This window comes from Eptatretus burgeri, chromosome 15, assembly GCF_056783735.1.
Source record: "Eptatretus burgeri isolate ZD-2024b chromosome 15, Ebu_testis_v1, whole genome shotgun sequence".
NCBI classification, from domain to species: domain Eukaryota; kingdom Metazoa; phylum Chordata; class Myxini; order Myxiniformes; family Myxinidae; genus Eptatretus; species Eptatretus burgeri.
In genome coordinates this window covers 36,340,364-36,365,363 of record NC_140975.1, presented here as the reverse complement: position 1 = coordinate 36,365,363, position 25,000 = coordinate 36,340,364, and the positions used below count along the sequence as shown (strand labels likewise).

The following is a 25,000-nucleotide window of genomic DNA, read 5'->3' as shown; positions in this document are numbered from 1 at the left end:
CACTTTCTGCTTTTGTGCATGCTTACCTTTCTGCTAACACTGCTATTCCTCCTCCTGACCCACACTCCCTCTCCACCCCCTCCCCCCCCCAAAAAAATCCTATTTCCCCCCTCTTCCTTACCATGCTGCTGCTCTGGCTCAATGCCTGCTTCTGGCTCACTGCCTTGGCCTGCCTTTAGCTTACTCTTTCGCTGGGCAGCCAAGACTCTGGGCTGGCTGATGAGCCTCCTGGCTCTCCTTTTTTGCCATCTTCACCTGGAAAGCCTCCCTACCCTAACAACACACTCACCACACAGGGCCAGGGTTCGAACAGTCGCCAGGTACGTCATGGAGGAAGAGAGTTGTTTGAACGTCAGGGTTTCGATCACAGATGATGCAATAAGCTTCAGATACTTATTCAACCATTATCAACTAAATTTGATTGCCATTACTTTGATAATTTTGACAGTTGGTGGTGTGTTCGTGAACTCATCTATCACGTCCTTTCTTTTTGCACCGCTGTTTGCATTTTACCTTTGCATCACAGAATGGCAATCAAGGCACATTTGCCAGAAACCTGCCGCCTCAGCAGCTGTCTCCCGGGCAGCCATTCCCTCCTTCCCAGTCAAGCCTTCGCTCACAAGTGCCTCCGCATTTCATCGGCCCTCAGGTATTTCAGGAGTCTTGAGTTCATTGGCAGGGGATTTGTTGTCGCAGCTGCTGCGGATGTGCCAGTTGCTTGATTTTGTTGTTGCAGTGTTCCCATTTTTTGTTGCTTCCAGCTGATGTTTTTCACTCCCTTTGTCTCAGGTGGCTCCAGCGCAGCTACTGCAGTATGCAGCCAAGGCCGGTGGCCTGAACCCAGCACTTCTGCTCCAGGCACCATTAGCCTCACCGCAAATAGCAGTCTTTAACCAGTTGGCACAGCTGCAGCTGGTGAGAGTTGCCGGGGCATGGGTTTTTTGTTGAGTCTGTGTTTGGTTGGTTGTTTGGTTCGGTGTACGAGGTCTGTCTAAAAAGTAACGGGACTGACTTCACAGAAATTTTATTCCAAAAAATATATTGAAATCACAGCTTGTCCCCTTCAAAATAGTTTCTCACCAGTCTCACACACTTGTCCATCCTCTTCTTCCACACTTTGATGCACCCCCGGAAGGTTTCTTCTGGAATCCTCCGGAGCTCCATCATCATGGCCCTTTTGATGGCCTCCGCATCAGGAAATCAGGTCCCCTTGATCACCCCCTTTAGCTTGGGGAGTAGGAAAAAATCACAAGGGGCCAAGTCTGGCGAATACGGGGGTTGCTGCAGAGTTGGCACGTTTCTTTCCACCAGAAACTGTTAGATGCTCAGGGCACTGTGAGCAGGGGCGGTGTCATGGTGGAGCACCCAGGCATTGTTCTCCCACAGATTTCTCCTCTTGTCCCGGACTGATCTCATGAGGCGAGGATCTCCTTGTACACGTATTGATTCACTGTTTGACCCTGTGGTGGAAACTCGAAGTGAACGATGCCCTTGATGTCGAAAAACGCGATCAGCATCACCTTGACCTTTCGACTTTGACATCCTTGCTTTCTTTGGTCTTGGTGATGCCGGACTTTTCCACCAACGACTCTGCTGTTTGGTCTCGGGATCGTATTCGAATATCCACGATTCATCGGCAGTAATGACTCTCTACTCCCGAGCAGCTCTGGATCGTCCTCAAGGCGCTCGATAATGTCTTGACAGACAGTGACTCTTTGCTGTTTCTGGTCCTTGGACAACATCTTGGTGATCATCTTCGTGCACATCTTGCACATTTCAAGATTTTCAATGATGATGCTCCAGACAGTGTCCTTGTTGATGGAAAGTTCTTCAGAAATCATCCGCACCGTGAGTCGATGATCTGCACGCACCATCTGCTTCACACGCTCGATGTTGTCCACCGTTCTGCTCGTTGAAGGCCTTCCAGACCGTGGATCGTCTTCAACCTCCTCCCGTCCCTCTCTGAACCTCTTGTGCCATTCAAATGCACGTGTGGGTGACATTGTTTCTTCCCCGTAGACTTGCTGCAGCATTGCGAAGGATTCGGAAGGTGTTTTGCCAAGCTTGGCAAGAAACTTCAGATTGGCTGTCTACTCACGACTCTTAGCGTGACGACTCAGACAAGACAACCAAGCTCCTGACAATAGTCAGGAGGCCCAATGCAGAATAGTGTACGACCCTGCTGATTCCGTGTTAGAATAGTGCAACAGGTGTAAATTGACTGTCCAGACACACAGAAACGTGAATCAACTTGTTGCCAACTCTGGATATGGATAGTATGGCCGCCATGACAGTTTACAAAATGGTCGCCATTAAATACACTTTTCGTCATATTTCAGCCGCAAATTGACATGAAATTACAAAATTAGGGTCGATTTCCATGTTTTTGAGCATGCCTGAGCTGATGGGAGTATAGAAAAAAACATTGCTCCATCCATTTTCTAAAAATAATATGACTTGTTTTTCACTATATTATTTTAAAAGAAATGTTCAGGCTCGAATTAGAATGTCTGATTATACAAACCACAATCAATGAATTTTACAACTTTGCTATAAAATGAACCTAAACTACATAACTGTGTGTTTTTCTGTTACCCAGGACTAACTGAAAAATGAAAGCCGCAAGATTTCTCACAGGGGGTTCAAGGGATCGAGAAGAAGAAGAGCATGTAGACTGGAATAAATGCTTTATTTGCCAGGACAGTTCAAAAACTAGCAAGTCAAGGCCACTTCGAAAGACTACAATCGTTGGTGTGAAAACTGTAGCTGAATGTTGCAAAGAAAGAGAGAAATATAATGACGCTAAATATGTTGACTCATTCTCAAGAATCAGAAAATATTCTGTACCGGAGCACGTCGAAAAGATTCAATGGCACAAAATTCTGCTATAGTGACTTTACTCACGCACAAAAAATAGACAGACTGAAGTCAAGGATTCAGCCACAATCTGTGACTTACGCAGAAGAGATACCCACAACATCAGGTTCCTCAGAGAAATACCATGTCCCAAAGTCACTAAGATCCGCGCACAGCGCTATGGATTGGTCAAAATGCGCTTTCTGCCAGACTGACATTCCTGGAAAAGCTGGTGTCCTGACAAATGTTGAATTTGATCACACATCATCCAGGATGCTTAGTTTGGCCCAATTTGACCCCACCATGCGTCACAGGTTTGCAGGTGTTTCAGACTTGATGGCAGCTGAAGGTAAATATCACCTCAAGTGTTATGTTTCTTTTCGCAGAAAGTATAAAAAGGAGAGTGGAGAGAAAAACCAGTCTCCTGAAAGCATCTGTTTCAGAAATGTGATGAACCAGCTTGAGAAAGAGCTGCAGAAGGGACATGTGTTTAGCCTGAAAAACATCTGGGAACACTACAGCATGCTGTTATTGAATGATTTTGGAATTGAGGCTGGAGCCTACAAAAGCTACAATTTCAAGCAGAAAGTGGAGGTTCACTTTGGTAGTGACAAGGTGACATTCGTGCAGCCATTGGATGTCACAAAACCCCTCATAGTTGCGTCCTCAACTGTGACAAAGTTTGCCATGAGAACCGCCGTGAATGATTTATCTGAAGAAGGTGAAAGTTCTGAAGAAGATGAATTGGCCCAGTGCAGTCTGCCTCATCATGAGAACGAAATCCTTAGCTGGATCTTCAGAGTGGGCATAAAGATTTACAGTGACGTAAAACACTCTCCAGGGCATAGCATTATCGGTGGACTGAACACAGAAAATGCAGAGCGAATTGTACCTGAAACCCTGTACATGCTTGTAAAGCTTCTTTGTGGTGGTGACAGCACTGACAAGATGGAAAATGAAGAAGCGGATGAGACAGATACCAAGAACAAAGTTCTGAACATCTGCCAAGACATTATTCATGTGGCTTCAGGAGGCAAAAAACTGACCCCCAAACACCTGGGCCTTGGCCTTGCTCTTCACCAGGCTACACGCTCAAAAGAGCTTGTCAATCTTTTTCATGCAGCTGCACACACAGTTGGGTACGATACAGTGAGGCGCATTGACACAGCAATTGCCAATGATGTTATACAATGCTTCCGAGATAATGGAAATGTCATTATCCCAAGGAACTTTCTCAACATCCCAACTACCACAGGATATTTGAGATATTCTAATGACAACATTGACATAATTGAGGAGACGCTGACTGGGTCTGGCACTTTTCATGCAAGTCAGTGCATGGCCCTCAGACGCAAGGGAGAACAAGAGCCAGTGATGGACATTCAGATTAAACCTGGCCGCTCCAAAGTTCTCAGTGCACCTCCTGAAATGACAAGCGTCCAAGAGGCCAATATGACCAACTTGAAGCCAGAACCTGTTTTCTCTGAACCACTGCAGCATACATGGTACTCACCTGTTGAACAGAAAATCAAAGCAGCCAACACTCAGGAGCTTGCCTGGATCTTGGCCAGATTGCATCAACAAAATAATCAGGCTGTTCCAGGCTGGAGTGGCTTTAACCAGAAGATGTCCACAGTTGAGCCACCAGTGACAGTCATCGGGCCAATGCCGATTCTGAATGCCCCAGCACATGACTTTGACACGCTGTGGACGGTTCTACAGAAATGCCAGGCAATGACAAAGAAGATTGGGGAGAAGTACACTGTCATCACTTTTGATGAACAGCTTTACTGCAAAGCAAAGATGCTGCAATGGGATAATAACGGCTGTCAGGATCTGGTCATCATGCTTGGAGGATTTCATATCCAATTGAATTTCACGAAAGTACTCGGACAGTACATGGATTCGTCAGGCCTGGAGAACATTTGGATGGAAAGTGGAGTCCTTGGTGGAAAGGCATGTGAACAAGTAATCAAAGGGAAAGGGTGGAACCGTGTCATCCGCGTTCACAAGTTGACTTTAGAGGCACTTTGGTCCGTTCTCTGGGCATGCTTCACAGCATGGGCCAAAGAAAATGACAAGCTCATCCGGGATGACTTGAAAGGTGCAGCTGGAAGAGTTTCAGATGCCTTTGCCAACAAAGATGATAGAGGAATGAATTCCTCTTTTGGAGAACTTTTGTCTGAGGTGGAAGAGGTGCAGGTCCTGTTTCAAGAGTTTGAAGCTACTTTTTCAGAAAATGCCACCTTTAGATTCTGGAGAACATACATGAAGTTGATCTCCATCCTCTTGAGGTTCACACATGCTCTTCGTGAAGGAGACTGGATCCTGTTCCTGACATCATTTGCTGAAATGCTTCCCTGGTTTGCAGCATTTGATCATTTCCATTACTCTCGCTGGGGAGCTGTCTTCCTTGCTGACATGCACATGTTGCCGACAACAGCTCCAGAAGTGCACAGAGGTTTCCTTGCAGGAGACTTTGTCACAAAAGAAACAAAGCAGAAGTTCAATGAAATACCTGATGACCAGGCAATTGAACATGTGAACAAAGCCGGCAAAGTAGCTGGAGGTTTGGTTGGAATAACAAAAACAGACTCCGCCCGTGACAGATGGGCTCTCTTTCAACAAAAGAGCTCAGCTTACCAGAGACACAAAAAACATGTTCACACTCGCTGGCAGTGAGGAAGACGACGATGATGAGCATGACTGTGCGCATAAAGATTTCGGTCCCAAGAGAATGATCCAAGACCAAGAGTATGTGCTAAAGCTCATTGACCTATTCAAGACCCACAATCCATTTGATCGCACTTCCCCAGAATTAGTCTCAATTATGACAGGGGACATTGCCAGTGATGTTGTGACAAGTGATCTCTTGAATGCTGAAATCACTGGAAAGCAGCTCGTCATAGACTTCGTGGAGGACCGGTTGATCAATAAGACAACAAGGTTTCATGACAGAATCAAGTCTAAGAATCTGCACACTTTCGAGAGCATGTACACTGTTGAAGTCAAAGTGGGAAAGGAAAAAATGGTCACACTAAAGGCAGACAGAAAACTTCTGACACATGTGGTGACAGCAATGCAGGCAGGCCGAGACGTTGACATGAACAAAATGCTGGAGCAAGAGATATGCGCAGTTCCTCTGTCATTGGCAATGCCTAATGGCAGATTACGTCTACCTCTGAACAAAGCTGACCTTGGCAAGATTCTCCAGCAAGGCTTGCCAAACGTTGCTCCAGAACCGTTATCGACATGCACTATCATCGATGGCATGGCACTGATCCAGGCACTCGGGAACAGGATGAATGCTAAAACGCTTGGTGAATGGGCAGATTCTGTTGCAGATCATATTAGTCATGTTTTTTCCAACTATTGCTCCAGGGTTGATCTTGCCTTTGATCAGTATAGGAAGAAAACTATCAAATCAACAGCTCGAAGTCAGAGGATACGGGGCAAGAAAGCAATCAGAAGAGACGTGCAAACAAGAAGCCAGTCCATGGGGCAATGGAATACACTCATCTGCCTCGATGAAAACAAAGCTAGCTTAGCAAATTTTCTATGCACAGAGTTAGCAAACAAGTTCCAGAATCACGAACAGGAGCTGGTACTGAATGGAGGCTTCACAGATCCTGCAAAAGTGTGGACGTCATCAGGGAGAGATGTCTCACACTTGTCATCTCCTGAGCATGAAGAGGCTGATACTCGCATTCTTCTCCATGCCAAGGAAGCATATGAACAGGGGTACATGCAAACTGTTGTTGTTAGCCGGGACACTGATGTCCTCATTCTCCTTGTTGCCTATCAGCCGCATCTCAGTCCCTTTCTCTGGATGAATGCAGGGACACCCAAAAAGCAACACTACATTCCCATTGACTCCATCAATATCCCAGATTCGCAGAGGGAGTCACTTCTGGCATTTCATGCAGTGACAGGTTCAGACAGCACAAGCCAGTTTGCTGGAATTGCGAAGCGCTCTGCATGGGCTGTCTTTCAAAACAACTCCCACCTGTTGAATAACCGAGGCAAAGAGGAAATTCCTCATGAGAGTGTGATTGCAGATGCTGAGTCATTTGTCTGCAGGCTTTATGACCCTCATGGCCAAGATAACTCAATTCAGCGAGTAAGATGTGATCTGTTTCTCAGTCTGACCAAAGCTATTGAGAATCTGCCTCCAACTCGCGATGCTCTGATTCTACACATCAAGCGAGCGCACTACCAGACTTTTGTGTGGAGAAGAGCCTTGGAATCTGAACCACATCTACCTGCACCTGAGAACTGTGGGTGGGAACAGGTCGTCAAAGATGGCAACGAGACATTTCAGCCGCGACTCATGACTGCACAGCCTATTACTGCTTACTGTGTAGAACTGACGACATGCAAATGCCGTGGGTCATGCTCAACTCGACGGTGCAAATGTACATGGAATGGACTGCCTTGCACGAAAGCATGTGGATGCAAAGCCCTTTGTAGGAACCCGTTCAGTGTACAAGCCGATCAATAGCTCTGAAAATTGTACTTGGGTGTTCTCACAACACTTTTCTCTTCTGCAAAGCAACGTAATTTTGTGTTAGAAAGAATCTGACAGCTGTTGAAATAACCTTTGACTGACTGTAAACCCATCTCCATCAATAGTGCTAAACATTTTCTTTTTCACATTTGTTGCTCATATGTGCATTTTCAATTTCGTCTTTAAGTTGTCAATTATGTGAAAAGTTGTGATCCAGTACAAAAATAAAGCACAAAATAGTGTTCCTCGTGTCAGATTACATAGTATTTCACAATCATGACAAATTTCTGGCTTGTACAATTTGCAGTAAGAAAAAGACTAAATCTGATGGCGGCCATTTTGATTACTGTCATGGCGGCCATAATATTCAGATGCAGACTTGGCAACAAGTGGAACTAGACTTGGTCATGCCTAGACTCTTCAAAAACACCAGTTGCACCATTCTAACATGAAATCAGCAGCGAACCTATTTTCTAGGCTAGCTACAGATTTTGGCTTCTAGACTACAAGGACAAATGTGTCCAAGAGCAGCGTCCTAAAGGTTTTGTCGGCTAAAAAATAAAAATAAAAAAAATTAAAAATAACAACAACTTCCGATATTTCGTCACGTGCCTTGATTAAGCCAATAGCGAGACCCGTCATAGTGTATTTACGTATTTACGAAATATCGTGTATTTACGAAATAAATAATGTATTGACGAAATTACAATATATTAAATGGAATAATCTTTAAATATTAACGTGAACTTTTCGAAACTTTAAAGCAAATGTCCGAATATATTTAAAAGTTCATGATAGACGCTCTCAAAAGGCACCCTTAATGCGAGAATGTGTACAAGTGCTTCGTATTTGAGGAGATCCGGATCGTGTATATAAAGGAGCCGAGTCCTAATATAAAGGTTTTGTCTTCACAAGAAGAAGAAGAAGAACAACAAGAAGAAGAACAACGCCAAGCTCTCTTAGAGCAGCGTTCGCTACGTGAGACGCTGCTAAAAATCACACGAGTGCAGTCAACCATCACCAATCATATATATATATATATATATATATATATATATATATATATATATATATATATATATATATATATATATATATATATATATATATATATATATATATATATGTTGCGAAAGACTGTGACGCAACCTGTTCATTCGAGTTGTGTAAGTGGATCAAACAGCAGGCTCAGTCCCATTACTTTTTAAGACGGACCTCGTATGCTTTAATCAGTGTAAACTTTGGTGAAACTTTACTTTACTTCCACTTCATAGCAAGGGTTATGCAAATGTTTCCTGCCCTATTGCAGACCCAGCAGCGACTCTTGATGCAACAACAGCAGCAGCAGCAGAATTTATCCCAGCAGTCCCAGCGGAATCCTCCAGTCTTGCGGCACCAGCAGGAACAAGTGAGTGTTTTTGGGACCTTTAAGAACACTTTTCAAGTTGACTACTTTAAGACAGACTTCAGGATAAAACACCTTGTTATATGAATGCGAGTATACTTTCCACCTGGCCCTTAGTTACCGACCCATCCACCTGTCTTCTGGACGGGTGATTCTGATTCTGGATGTGAGAAAATATATAAGGACGAGCGGTGGATGGGCATGAAATTTGTCGGAAATAAGTGAAACCACGATCATTATTTTAACATTGTAGAAATCGTATTATTTTATTAGAAGATACTGCTATAATTAACAACAGCAGTGTACGTCCTTATATTTTTCAGCATTGTGTTCACTTCCTGATGTTTCTTCATGACAGTGTTTCACTTCTGTGACGCAACACTATTCCCATTCTTCAAGCAGAGATCCTGCCTCTGTGGTGACTAATTGTTTCGTATCTCTGCCTGATGCCAATTTGTAATCATAATATTCATGATGTCATTGACTCAATCTCATACGACAATGAAAATTGCAATGTTAAATATGAAATATGGTTACTTCCTGTGACTTCAACTCGCAATCAAACAAATCTTGTTTCGTTCAAAAATTCCTGTCTGTTGAGGTTGAAATCTTCTACACATATGGTATCGAGATGTGAAATTGCCCTGTTCAGAGAATGCCGGAAGTCGTTTTCATGGCAAAATGGCCCCCATGTCCTGCGAAGATACCCCAAGGATACGTAGGGAAGTAACTGTGTTTGGAAATTGAAATTTCACTTGATTAGACTCCACTACAGTTCTATAATCCCAGCTGAAGGGCCATCTTCGCCATTCATTGAAGTACTGTTCTTCTCAAACAGCTCATGTAACCTTGTTCTGTGATAGTTGCATTATTTAATTAGTTTCAAATTAAATTATTTTGTGTGCACATATATCTTTACAATTGAATTCTAGCTTCAGTTTCCCATCCACTTCTGGGCGAGCACACACACCACCAGTGGGTGCTATTTTGGTGACATACATACATACATACGTAATAGCTACATTATAGTAAGATATCATGCTCTATATAAGCACACCATACACTTGACCATGCGCACAAGCCTCAAGTGAGAGCATGTGGTTTATTTGGAGTCGTATAAATTCCACCGAAGAAGCATTCGAAGCAGCTCTCTATCGATTGTTTATTTCAAAACCGCGGCAAATCAACTGAATTTGGCAAAAGAGACCTGGATTCGAGGTTTTGACAATCCTGACCCACACCACCCATGGCCAACGTGATAGATGGCAAGTGCACTTGTTGAGCATGGTGATCCCAGTTTCGTTATTTACCCATGTTTGAGTGAGGTTGAGGATGATGACGCTCCTAATGTGTATGCATTTAGGCATTTTTAGTTTACAGAGAGAATTTGGTGCATAAGAAAAATTAAACACTGCAATTTAATTGGTAACCATTAAAGTTTCAATTAACAAAACACATTTATGAACATACAGTTAATAGAATGTAACAGAATGCAGGAATGCTTCCCACAGACTGGCATCCTGGATGCAATGCACATATTTGACCCAAAAGGCCAAAACATATCGACAAATGGGATGACAATCATTTTAATACCCTGCTTCACCAATACGGGGAAGACCAGCAGAACGATGGTGGACAATATTTGCAAAGAATGTTTGATCCGGTTATAGTTGCAGAGGAAAATTCCTCACATATAAGTGGGAAGTGAACCGGAATCGTACGTTTCCATCATTTCAGATCAACAAAACTCATGTCGAAAGTATTTTAATGCCCTCATAGTGAAGATTCTCTCAGCGAGAGAGCCTCGTGAGTGGAGGAGGACAATGGGCCGACCACGTTCCTCGTGGCTGCAGCAGGTTGATCGGCATCTCAAGGAGATAGGGATGGGTCAGGCATCTGCCTGGGGGATATTTAGACAGAGGCCCCTAGAGTACGGTGGAAAGTGGATACAGCGATGCACTGCTTTGGCGCATGCTCCCATAACTGACCTGATTGTGAACATAACATAGAAACAGATAAATGTACAATTTGATGTCTTACTGTCTCTGCATTGTTGGAGGGAATGCAGAAGCGGAAAGGGTCTTATCCATGGAAAATCCCATCAAGAGTCTTTGACACCCCTTTCTCCTTGACAATTGGCCACTTATATCAGCTCATTTGATTGAGTTATTCTGTCATTAAGATTGAAGAGTTTGACTTTCAGGAAGCCTGAGAGAGCCTTTTCAGTTTCAAACAGATAGATTTAGTTTATCAGTTTTAGTGGGCAAATCGATTGCTTTATTAAATTAGGACAGTTGGTGAATTCAGACATTTATCATGGCAGACTTTGCCATGATGCATTCATACATTTAATCAATGTAACTATAACTGTGTATTCCTCTTTTAGGATGCAACCTGTAGTTACACAACTACCTTAAAGCACCATCCGTTGACATGAGAAAACACTTGTTTATTATGTTATGTTATTGATATTACATTATATAACTAGCAAGTACAACCTGTTGCTTTGCTGACAGGAATATTAGAGGGTGGGGGGGGGAGACAATGTGAGAGTGGGTGAGCGGAGGGGAAGGAGAAAGAATGAGGGGAGGAGAAGTCAGCAGCGTGAGGGGAGGGGAAGAAGGCAGTGTGAGGGGAGGGGAAGAAGGCAGCGTGAGGGGAGGGGGAGGGTATCAACATAACGGGAATGCAGGCAGCATAAGGGCAAGGGAAGGAAGCCAGAGTAAGGGCAAAAGAAGGGAGCATGAGGGGAAGGTAGACAGTGTACCAGGGCAATAAAACACTCCCAAACAGCAACATTTTATTTTGAATCACCATGTTCCATGTAAAACTGGGCGGGAGAATTTAATAATTAAAACTCGTGCTATCTACCTGGCAAAGGCCTGCCTGCATGCATGACCCAACCGATATGCATTCCTCCAATCTGCTCGCATGCAGGCATGCACAAACCCAACCACGTCTGACCTCCCTGTGTGCTGTCTACGTATCTCTTCATTTTGGGCCACTGTCAACTCTTAATATATTGCAGAAACCAGTATATTTATATTTTGTCATGAAAGCAGATCCCACGAAACAGGAAAAAGCAGACTGAATAGGTAATTGCCAAAAAAAGGACCCCTGTTGACTACCGTCATTGATTGTAAAAGCAGATTAGATTGCATGGTGTTGCACCAAATGAAGTTCCACTTTCTGCACAATCGTTAATCTTTTCTTCACGAAATATAATCGTTCGAACAGGTGAAAAAATTAAGCTTAATGTTAATTTTTCTTCCGCTTTTTTATTTTTGGCAATTACGCAAAGATTGGTATTACCCTCAGCAAAGCAACAGGTGTCATTTCTAGTGGCTTCAGCACTCAAGCAAGCACTCCAACGGTATGCCTGGCTTGACAAGCAATTATCCATTGCTGTAGGTCATATAAACCCGAGCACCCGGAAATGCCCAACCAATGTCCGAATTGAACAAATTAACACTTTTTTTTTAGCAGTCAAAACTGTTGCTAAGTTCAAGTCTGGAGCTTAAATTTTGTAATTCGGCTTAGTTTAAGAGATTCTCGAGGTTATGGCATGTGCGGAAATGAAATTAAGCCAAAAATGCTGGCGTCTCTGGACGTTTATAAGCATTGCGATGTACCCAGCGATTTGTGGCTGTGATGAACAGGCATTCTATAATCCTAGCAGATACCCGTCTACGACGGGTATGGGGGACAGGACAGATCGCAATACTCTGTTACGGTAGTTTCTTTGGATGTTTTGCACCGCATTGAACAGCTCAGTTCATATTGGTGGCGTGTCTGGGTGCCCATGAAAGCGTTTGAGACTGGTCGCTTTAGATTGTTTGCCTTGACACATAGTGCCGGATGAGTAACATGACCGATTTGACATATTCATCGTTTCTATATTACCTCCATCAACAGATTAACAACATGGCAGGATAAAAGTTGTAAATGCTGAGTTGAACAAACATCCTGAACTCATTGCCTTAGTTAAGTAAAGCACGTCGTCTGGGACCCGGCCATCGGTTTGCCACCGAACGCTGCTAATTGTGACGTCATCGATTCCCTCTTTGAAAATTCTATCTATATTCGATTTTTTTGAATGCGCTATCTCCTGCGTAAATACATGGAACACATAATGTGAAGATTTCGGAAGTATGAACAGAATATGTTCGGAGAAAGTGTGTTAGAAGTTCCAGGCTTCCACCCATTATATTATGATTATGATGATGATGCAAAAACATACCTACTGCCTGTAATTCAAAACACCTTGCTGCACTGGAATACGTGGGGACAGGAATACTGAACTGTAAATGGTGGAGAGTTGTAATACCCTCCCCAACCTGGAGGTGGCGCTACACGATACACATTTACCAAGAGAATTATGATTACATTAATATTATGATTATGATATTCGATTTTTTGAATCCGCTATCTATCACATGCGTAAATTCATGGAACATATAATGTGAAGATTTCAGAAGTATGAACAAAACATGTTCGGAGAAAAGTGTGTTAGAAGTTCCAGGCTGACGCCCATTATATTTTGATGATGGTGAGTGAGTAAAGTGAAAAAATAAACTTTATCGTAAAGAAATCGTTGCAGCCCATTCCAAGTCAAGGCATGGTTGAGAAGGCCAAAAAACATGGCTGCTTCAAACCCCAGCAAGGTTACCGAGGATACGCCTCAAGACTCCAGAGAGCGAGGTGGCCGAGGATGCGCCTGATAAAGGATATAATTAAATAAGTATGTTAATTATCTTCAAAAGGGGTGTTTTCATTAACCCAAAACCCGATTTTTTTTAACTCGTGCACTTCCTTGGAGTTTTCTTGGTGTGCATGCAAAGTTTCAAGCTGATAGGTTTCATGGTTTTGGAGATATGTCAGAGACACACTGACACACACACACACACACACACACACACACACACACGCTGGCACAAGCAGACACACAAACACACACACACACACACACACACGCTGGCACAAACACACACACACACACACACACACACACACACACACACACACACACACACACACACACACTGGCACAAACACACACACACACACAGGCACAAACACACTGACATTCTTCATCATCATCATCATCATCATCATCATCATCATCATCCTCATCATCATCGAACACATTAACATGGATAATAACAAGATTAATAATAAAAGAGAAGAATAACCTGGAGAAAATCCAAGTCAGTGCTCTGTTGATCATTTTAGATTATATATATATATATATATATATATATATATATATATATATATATATATATATATATATATATATATATATATATATATATATATATATATATATATTGGAGTATAGTGTGTATGTATATGTATGGTACTGTATATTGAATCTTCTCCTCCGAGAGGATTTGACCGTGGAAGCTGAAATTTTCAGGGATTAATGAGGGCACCTTGAAGTTGTGCATTTGCAAGTTTCGTTTGATTCCATCAAGTTTGGAAAAAACAAAATTTCACTCATCTTGGCATTTTCTTCCTTTGTGAGGGAGGGTGGCTACAATTGGAATTATATGAGCTATTATGATTATATTAATATTATGATTATGATATTCGATTTTTTGAATCCGCTATCACCTGTGTAAATACATGGAACACATAATGTGAATGTATAACCGCAATGTATTATATATGCATTAAAGCAGTACTTATGTTTTTGCTTCATATACGTACCACGGGTTAATTTTATTTTGAAAACAATCGAGGTAGCTGTCTGTTGCCTATACATCACCCAAATAAAGGGATGTTTTAGAAGAACGTGTTACATTCCTGGAACAAGATCATCCATAGGATGGGCACTCTGCTATGGTATTAATAATCATAAAAATAATAACATGACCCCTTTCCCCCGACCACTCCGGTGGCTCCTGTAGGGATCGGGTGTTTCTACTTCCTATAATAACATGAGAATGCACTGTTTGTGCTTACAGCTACTTAATAAGAGTGGAACATAGTTTGATTTTTCACCAGAAAATGCCTGGAATGCATTTCCCACCATCTCGGACCCTGGAGCTTACACGGGCCTCGGCAGCCCCTGGACACCAGCCTGTTGTGCAGGGATAATGGACTGGCAGTTTTTCAATACTGGCTTAGGCCTTGCTTCTCATGCCTGTCACTACATTGGCTTCACTGTTGCTTTATTTGTATCACCAGTATGGGGGCACTTTTGTTGTTTTCGTATTACAAGCAAATAACCCGTCCTTGTATGGATCGGTTAATTCCCCGACTTATCTGATTTATGGCTTACAATGTCAGCTTCCACTCTGTGGCACTAAACAATACATATTTACATCAAGAGAATTTGGTCCTCCCCCTCCCTGAATCCCCAGTACTATCAATTTATTTTTAACCCCCGAAAACCTCAATCTCCACCCCATGAGTACAACCACCTTTTTTCAACTCATTCCATCCAGTTCTTGTGATGTTCCCACTTCCGTCAGTATTCATTTATTTTTACCACCGAAAAGCTCCCTATGCACACCCTGAATACAACCACCATTTTTCAACTCATTCAATACAGTGGCTGAGCAATGCATTTAATCAGGGTACGATTTGATGGCGAGGACCTCCCCGGCTGTGGATTGTTTATTTTTTTTAATTCCTGGCACTGCACTTGAAATTTCCAACCCCCACTCCCCAGTCACAAAACTGTACATGACGAAGCACACCAAATTAACCAATGAAAATCGACTGTCATGGTCATGACATTACTCTATTTCGATCTGACATTAAAAAAAATATATATCCGTTATTATCTTGTCAAACTTTGATTGAAATGGTAATAAATTTTGAATCTGTACATGTCGACTTTAATTCCAAGATTATTTTTCCACGACTTTTTTTTTCAGTGTAAGAAATGTATATTTACGTATTTCTCCGAAATAAGCTCAGAGTATGTCCCGGTGTCAGGCCATACGTACATACGTAAGTACGTACGTCCGTTAACATTTGACGAAAACATCTTCTCAAACTACCCCACCGATACCGACCAAATTTAGTACTATGCATCAGAAAAGTATGGTCTCATAGGGTTGTGTTCCCCATCCAAATCCACCCCCTATAAAAGGCTGAAAAGGGGGAGGTTCGCCTTAAATTCAGGTAATTTATTTTAAAATATTCTCAGAAACCAACTGCTCAATGCAGACCAAACTCTTTGTGAAACCTAACGACTATGCTGCTAACTTCAGTTATGCTCCCCATGACCGTACCACTTTCGGAAGGGGGGGGGGCATGACCCTTTCCCCTTATCCCTCATTTTCACCCCACCTGTTGGAAAAATAACTGTCAGCCCTGCACTGGGCTATATTTTAATTGGAATGTGACCAGCTTTTTGTGGCTATTGTTATTATGTATGGCTTTGTAAGTTGTAAAAGTCAGAAATAGCAAAAACTTCTTCTCAGAAATGGCTCGCAGTCATGGCTCTCCACTCATGGCTCGTAGACTTCCTCTCCTGTCACAGCCAACGTTTGACCTTTAATGGAGTTCTCTCATTCCCTCTTCCTGTTCAGGAATTCTAGTAGCTGGATCCTGGAGTTCAGGCTGGAGTTCCTCAAGGCAGTGTTCTGGACCCTGTGCTTTTTCTGGTTTTCATCAATGATCTCTCTGACTCTCTGGAAAATCCTCTTTATCTCTTTGCTGCCGTACCATCTGTCATCCCTCAGATCAGCAAGCAGCAGCCTCTTCACTCTCTGCATATCTGGATAAAATCACAAACTGGTCCAACACTTGGAACATGTCTTTCAATCCTGACAAATTGCACACTCTCACTTTGGCTCTCTGAAAGGACTATCTGAAACCTTCTCCCCCCCTCCCTCCCCTGCCCCCCATCTGCTTTCTCAACAATCCCCTTGAATAAGTCCTTTCATTCAAGCTTCTGTGTCTCACTATCTGCCATGATCTTTCCTGGGAAAGCCACATTTCCAACCTGGCCTCCAAAGCCAGTTGCCGACTGGGCATCCTCCAACGTGCAAAGTCCTTCCTTGGCCCACCTCAGCTCCTGACCACATACAAAACTTTCGTCCACAGCTTGATGGAGTACTGCTCTCTCTCTGGGCTGGTGCTCCCGCCTCTCACCTTTCTCGGCTTCACGCTGTGGAAACCAAGGCATTTAGGATCACTGGTATCTCTTGTGATGAGGCTGAGTCTTTGGGTCTCTCACTCTCTCTCCACAGGCAGGTCGGTGGTCTTTCTGTCTTCTACCGTCTCCTCTATGTGCTCGCCCCCCCTGCTTTGTCTGCGATATCCCCCACCCCTCCCCCATATTTTCGCAGGGCACTCAAGGTCTGCCAGCATCCCCCTTCTGGTCAAACTACCAAAATCAAGAATCACTGCTCACCTTCACTCTTTCATTCCTCTTTGTTCCCACCTTTGGAGCAAACTCCCACACTCTCTTCAATCCCACTCTTCCCTCCAGGTCTTCAAAACAGCTGTTCACCACCATCTATCTTCCCCCACCCAAAACAACGATCTTTTCCACCCCCGTTAATCCACCCCAACCCGCCTCCTTCAAATGCCCTGCTTTCCTTCCTGAAAGTCCCTGTAGTGTCCATCTTGTTTACCCTGTCTACCCCACCCCATCCCTCACCCTTCTACAGATCTAATGTCTCTGTTCCCCACTGTTTTGTCCTTCCCTCTCCCACCTCTCTTGTCTCCTGTTCCCCTTGTTGTACGTTATGTGTGTTAGCTCTCATGCAAGCCTCGACATTGTATACAAAAATAAAATAAAATAAAAAAACCCATGATGTCTGCCAATTTTATCCCCTACACCCACTGGAAATTTTACAAATCACTCCTTGCATATAATAAATACAAAGACTCAAAGAGTACAATATTTAACATGATCATTCTCTCACCTTTATGATGTCGATGGTTGTCATGCAGAGAATTTTTATTGTCCAAAACCCCATGCTCATCCTGAGTATAAACCACCAGTTTGAAATTCATTCTATCTTGTCCTGTCATTTAAAAATGCATACAAGTCAAACAAACAAACCCACAATTGATCAAGCAAACAAACATTTCTCAAGTGATATATATATATATATATATATATATATATATATATATATATATATATATATATATATATATATATATATATATATATATATTTTAGTATGATTATTTATTTATTTTGATTTTGTATAATATTTTTGCAGATTATTCGAACAATCAACAATTTGCAGCAGCAACAACAGCGCCTTGCTCCTTTCCTGCCAGGAAAGGGCCACCATGGTTGTAATCCCAAAAGCGTCACCACTTCCCAATGTCCTGGCTTTACAGACCCATCCAGCAAGGCCCAAAAGTCAACCTCCTACCCATGTTACTCTCATGGTGAATTGAGATTCCCGTCGGAAAGGGGGAACAATTTGTATTGCTTATCATTTCTGGTCATGTAATATGTTACCCTTGTTGTTATTTACCATTTGCTTATTTGGAATCCTGGTTGTGACATTCCGCCACTAGCTGGGGCTAGTTAAGTGGGATTGCTTGTTCTTTCATTCATTCATTTTCTTCAATGCTTGCATCCCTTTGGCTGTGCTTTTTATTTCTCCATGTAGGCCTCTCAGATGGGGTTGTTGATTGCCATGGGTCAGAAATAAAGGACAAAGGGCAATCCCGTCTCACCCAGTGGACTCTAGGGCCCAATGTGGATGGCCTAGCTGTGGATCATAGCCATGGTAAGTCTTGTATGATGGTAGTCTGTAATGTGGGATAGTTCTTGATGTTGTTCACAGCATTCTTTTGGTAAAACGTTTTAACTTTAATTGTTTATGGAGATACGAGGAGCACCTCAGGCAGACTTGTACCAAGCCATATTTGGAACTGGAATAGCATTGAAAGAGAAGACAATGTAGTCCTGAATTTCAATTTCTAAGAATACCAAGTTTTTTTTGTCCAGGGGGGGGAAAAATAAAGATATTTTTGTTTGTTCAGGGAGCTTGGTGGCAGGACTGGGCAAGCTTTCCTTGGACGATCCATTTCACCATTATCCGGTCCTTCCTGGTGGAGAATCACTGGTGAGTCCAACACTGCCTCTCGCCAATGGATGGTCATCCAGCAAGTCGTCCTCATCTGAGAAGCTTTCCAGTGGTTCAGCATCTCTCAACTGGCCTCCAGGTGAGGCATTTTCTTTCCACACTTATTTGGAATTGACTGATCTCGTTGTGAAAAAGCAGTTGCAGTTTGTAATTTAAATATTGGTGTAAAAAGAGAATTGTGATAAAATACTTTGCTTTAATACAACACTTAGCCACAAAAAGGTTTGTGCTTCCTCATCTCTATTTTATGGTGAGGCCCAATTTAATTTGCCAACGTTTTCGTATAATAAGCTTTCGGCATCCAGAAAATAAAATACTTGCCCGTTTCATTCTGTGATGTATCCATAAAATGTCAGCATGTAACTCCCACCGATCTTCCTCCAAGAGCTCCCTCAAGCTTTATTCAAATGAGAACCGACAAAGCATACGTGCCAAATCTTCACCACTCAATGAATATTTTTGTGTATCAATTGTTTCCAAATTGGTTACTCATTTAATTGACTAGAAAAACCCTCTCCCTCTGGGAGCGGGCTGGGAAAATGAATTTTTTGCTGTGGCTCATAATCCTACCGTTTCTCCAGCAGGGGGGGGGTCAGTAAACCACTTGCACTGGACCACATGTACAGGCAAAAATCGTGACTTCCCTGCCCCCTCGCAATTGGGAGTGGGGGAATTTTGTGCCTATGACCCGACCCTGGGTACTCCCAGCACGTATGCAAAATTTGGTGGAGATTGACCCAGCCGTGTTTCTATGATTTTCAGACGTCCACACACACAGATAATTGCCTTATTGCCTCCGACACCAAAGGTGGACAGAAGATGTTTTCACCCCATGTTTGTCTGTCTGTGAGCAGGATATCTCAAAAAAAAAACGTTCTGGACTGATTTGAACGAAACTTGGTGGACAGGTTGGGTGTGTGACAAAGACGAACTGATTATATTTTGAAGATTTGGATCCGAACCCGGATCCAGCTACTATAAAAAAATTTTTAAGTGATTCTTTACAATTGAGAGCAAGGCCCAAAAACTATATATAGCACGATATTTCAAAAAATTATCGACGGATTATGACAAAACTTGGTGGATGAGTTGGTTAGGTGACAATAACAAGCTGATTAGGTTTTGGTTGAGGTTGAGATGCAGATCCAGCCTATCGGTGGGATACAAAACGTAAACTGTTCAGCCTGGCGGAGGTTTGTGCTCCACAAAGTGGCGTTCTCGTTTTGTTTTGCATTTTTCAGTCTCCATCCCATAAAAAAATAAATATAATGACCGTTTTTACAGCCATTTTTCCCTGCTGTGCAGGGGTTTGGCTTTTTCTTGAGGCAATGTTTTATGGCCGGATGCCCTTCCTGACGCCAACCCTGGTCGCCTCTTACGACACACAGGGATATGGTACACCTATTCTAACCGGGGCATACACCGGGACCAGTACACTGGCACTCATTTCGCCGACCTCGGAAGGATGACAGGCTGAGTCAACCCCCTGGTGTTAATTCAGCAGCCAACGGGGCTTGAACTCAGGACCCTTGGATCCCAAGCCGCCACCCTAACCACTAAGCCAACACCAGGCTTCATCCCATAACAAATAAAACACACAATTACACCAACCCTCGCTACAAATTTATTACTCCCTCTCACATAGACATCTTCATACCATTGTTACTATTATGGCATACAATTGCAGAGCATCGCATCAAAAGGTATGCCATCCCCTCAATGGAAGGGGGGATCTGTCTGTTGGCATTCGTTGGTTGATGTCAAACATCCCACAGTGTCTTTCTTTGAAGAGTCAGCAAGTAATTATTGGGAACCCTGAACAAATTCCAAGTTATTGCCCTGACCGACTGACTGACAGGAAGGCAATCACAAACAAACCACGTAATCCTTATCACGAGATTACCTCAGCAGCATCGACACTGTCTGCAGAGTGCGATTAAACCAGCACTACTGATTAATGCAAAATACAACATGAAGCACTAAAATGAATTGTAGCGGTGCATCATGCACGGAGAATGCTCTGGTGTTGACTTAATGGTTGGGGTGGCGGGCTTGGGATCCTTGGGTCCTGAGTTCAAATCCTGCTTGATCATTGAATTAATACCAAGTGGGATTGACTCAGCCTGTTATCCTTCTGAGGTCGGCAAAATGAATACCAGCTTGCTAGGATGATTGGGCCATTCAAATTTGAGTATCCTACATCGGAGTGTCGACCTGTCCAGGATTGTGCCCAATCCCCCAGGTGACTGCTTCAACAACACTGATCCACTGTCCAGAGTATGGTCCTAATGGAATGGAATGCAAGGAAGTTGTGTTTTTTATTTATTTGAAAAGTTGGGAGTTGGGAAGGGAAGGACATAAGGAGGGCCGTTATTGAATGACCTTCAGTGGTGGAGGTACCTACTCCTGTACCAGGTTTACGTTTTGTATGCTATTGATGGGCTGGATCCAGATTGTCACACAAATCGAATAAATTTGTTCTCGTCACGCAACCAACCTCTCCACCAAGTTTCGTTCAAATCCATCCATTACTTTTTGTGACATCCTGCCCACAGACAAACAGACAGACAAACCGGGGATGGTAGGGGAGGGTGAGCAAGAAAATGTAACCCCTGTCCACCTTCAGTAGTGGAGGTAACTACTCCTAAACCAACTTGCAACAATGAGGAAAGAGTAGGTTTAGCCTCAGAAGATTTTGCTTGTGTTTCACGAACTTCCTCAAGCTCAAAACTTCGGTTGAAGCTCACAGGCATTCTTGTATCTGAATTGCAACTCGTCTTCAATCACATTCTGAAGCATGGAAACTTTATAGTGTCATTATAAAGCAAAATCATTATCATTGAGGGTTTAGTTATTCCAACAATGCAACTGGCATGACGTAGTATTATATGTACCAGAAGCACTTTAAATTTCCTGGCAATTGTGTCCAGGTGGGTGGTATATTTGGTGCGTGGCATTACCATTCCCTCGACAGACACTCCAGGTGCCGAGATGTGACGTGAGAGTGCGACCATGGAGCAGCGCCAGTGACATCGCGTGAAAAGCCAGTAAAAGTCGAAGCCCGTCCGTGCTACGACCAGTTGCAGTGCGCCGTTGAGTCGATTCTGTGACTCGGTGCCAGTCTGAGGTGGAAGTCACTGTTGGTGTTGGAGTTTGTGATCAGTACGGCGTTCGAGCTACGGTAATCCAGGTTTTGCCAGATGGGTGACAACGATTTCTAATCAAACCAGACCATCATCTACCACCTCAAAAGAGGGAAGACTGCCATCCTCCACCTGTACGTGAAGCGAAAAGTGGAGAGGGGAACCCAAATGCAAAAAATGTTTTCTGAAAACCATTGAAAATCGTTAGTCACAGTGTCTAATTTGAAGGGAAAAAAAATTGAATTTTTTTTTTGCCAAAAGCCGTGTCCATTTTCGATTTTGCCAATGACGTCACATCTTGAATCTATATTGATCCAAACGGGGGTTTTACATCGAGAAACGGTGCAGGTCGAACTCGGATTCCAATTTAGATTTCACCGTCATAAGCAACACGGGTGGTTCTCAGATGTTGAAAGTGATGATTGGAATTTTGAAGAAACTATTGCAGACAAAATTATTGATGGAAAAGCTTTTGGGGGAATTGTGGAGCCGAATCGTTTTGAGCCTTGTGCGAGCGATTCAGAGAAAGAAGGTGGAAGTGTTCGTGAAGATGAAAACGTGGGTCACACGATCACTTCAGCTTGGTAGGGTTTAATTTTCCATTCAATTAACGAATTATTAATGGAGGGATTTTGTATTAATTGATAAATTGGCTTATATATTACTCGAGCAGAAATACCCATCATTGCCCGACAGCATGGGCACCGCTCAGCACACTTGGACATCGCAGACAAAATGGGCGATGAATGCTTTGTCTCACCATCGCAGGCTGACCAGGTGTCTTGTATGCTACAGGATCATCCTGTTTCATACTTTTCCCTCATGCCATTTGTGTTCGTGCCATGTCCCACCATCATGTCTGTGAGGTGTCGATGTCCTTCCCCAGTGGAGGAGGTAGAAGTGTGGAATGGTGGGTGGGTATTGTGGGGGTGGTGATGATTGTGGAAGGGGGTGTATGATGATGGTGGGTAATGTGGGGGGGATGGTGGAGGGGGGATGATGGTGGTGGGTATTGTGGAGGGTGGGGGGGGGTTGTTGGTATGTGGGGTGATGGTTGATGTGGGTATGGTGAAGAGGGGGACCCTGAAAGGTTTAGCGTCCTCGGTCAAATAATCTCGGAGGAGTAGATGATGCATACATACTTTCTCTCAACTACAAATAGATGGTGGTTCATTTGACTTGTAGAAATCAAATGGAAGACCAAGAAGGAACCTGAAGAAGTAAAAAGCAAAGATTGAGTCATCAGGAGGAACCTGGATTGGATTGGGGTCTCAGGCTGAGACTCTCAGGCTGAGCTGAGACTCTCAGCCACGACTCCACAATAGTTAGGGAGCCAGCTTAGTTTCATTTACACTATTGAGAATGAAAGGTTTGATGGCCCTATTCTATTCAGAATGCTGGATGGAGAAATAAAATCCATTTCTTGTGTGTCGCATTCTTGGCATTTAGAGGGGTGAACCTTCAAACCCCCAAAATATTGACCTTCAATTACACTTCTGAGAACAAGGCTGAAACTCATTTTGTGGATTCTGTTCCAAGCAGTATTGAATAAAATGTAACTCAAGAAAAGAAATTCCCTGGCATTATTACTTAAGAAGGCCCCTGGGTAAGGGCCAAAAAGGGTCTCAATTACACTTTGGAGAATGAAACTGAAATTCACATAATCAGATCACCTATCACCACTGATCACAAATTTATAACTCAAGAAAAAATATTTCCCGCCATTTCTACTTAAGAAGGGTCAGAAGATCTCAATTTTTAAGATTCGACCAGAAATTTACACTGGAAAATCCGGTATTGTCACTTATCATAACCAAAGAACAAAATTAATGTAAAACAACAGTTGATGTGAATTTTGAATAATGAAATTTATTACTTAATAAACACTAATTACAGAGGTTACAATCTGAGAAGTGACAATGTCAATCTGATCATACATAAAGTGAGATGAAATCATCAATACCATGCTATACCTGTTTATCATTCATCTGGAGGATCAACATGTATCGAAAAAATATACATGTATGCGAATTGAAAATGTCCATTTAGGCCCTATCTATCAAATTTCTATGTTTCTTGATATCGTTAGTTTTCCCATACCAGGGATCATCAGCTTTTGAGAACAACCTCACTTTTACAACAAACGCACGAACAGTTTTACACTAGTATAAAATGAAACCTTAATCTACCAAACCAATAACAACTGAACTCTGTGATGCAGTGTGAATTATCCACCAGCCCTATAAATTGACAGGTGAAATTACAGTTACAGATAAACCTACATAGTATAAGAAATACATCAAATGCTAAAGCTACGGTAAGTAAGCCTAGATGTGTGAAATGAAAACATTTTCAGCAACTTACTGTTGTGTCCATGCCCACCAATACCAACGTCTCACTCTTGTTGTGACAGCCAAAATTATATTTTAATTGCAACCACAGGAGTACCATGCAGACCTGGCTTATTGCTCTACAGTATAATTCAGTCATCGTCTACATCACTGTCAGTGTCAGAGCTGTCATCGTCAACATCAGTGTCACTGTCACAATGGTAATTTATGTCCCCATCTTCTTCATCATCTTCATTCGACTCCGAATTTTCTGGGATAACACTTTCTGGCATCTGAGGACATGAAAACCACACAATACTGTAGGAGTTATCATGTAGTTCCCATCCATATTGAGGTTCCTTTGGCAATAGGTTGTCACCGGCCGCATGCCACATCATTGCGACAAAGTTGCTTCTGTGGATTTTCTGTCTCACAACACTCTCGCTAGGTGGAATACTGCTTGCGTCGAGTCCTTTCAGCTTGGCAAATGGTTGTTTTCCATTTTTTGGTCCGAAGGTTTTCTCAAAGATCAAGTATCTGTGCTTGTTGAGAGGAGTTTTCTTCTTTGCACCATACATTTTCCCAGTAAATTCTTCTATAACCTTGCAGGTAGCATCATCCACCAGCCCTGGAGCAAAGGTATACAATGCATCAAGGTACTGTTCGTCTTTTTCAGCTAT

The 25,000-nt window shown here is 42.8% G+C and overlaps 1 protein-coding gene across 14 annotated transcripts in view; it reads left to right on the top strand.

Annotated features, from left to right (window-relative positions):
• The window catches only part of LOC147011933 (trinucleotide repeat-containing gene 6C protein-like), a 356,840-nt gene that overhangs the window by 298,439 nt on the left and 33,401 nt on the right, over positions 1-25,000 (top strand). For 12 of the 14 annotated variants that reach the window (XM_085857643.1, XM_085857641.1, XM_085857642.1 and 9 more), the window contains 7 exons: positions 180-320; positions 527-649; positions 790-915; positions 8,673-8,771; positions 17,966-18,140; positions 18,368-18,487; positions 18,744-18,926. In XM_085857643.1, the coding sequence (XP_085713769.1) occupies positions 180-320; positions 527-649; positions 790-915; positions 8,673-8,771; positions 17,966-18,140; positions 18,368-18,487; positions 18,744-18,926 (967 nt within the window). The remainder of the gene's footprint in view (positions 1-179; positions 321-526; positions 650-789; positions 916-8,672; positions 8,772-17,965; positions 18,141-18,367; positions 18,488-18,743; positions 18,927-25,000) is intronic. The other 2 variants (XM_085857647.1, XM_085857650.1) reach the window with 1 other exon arrangement.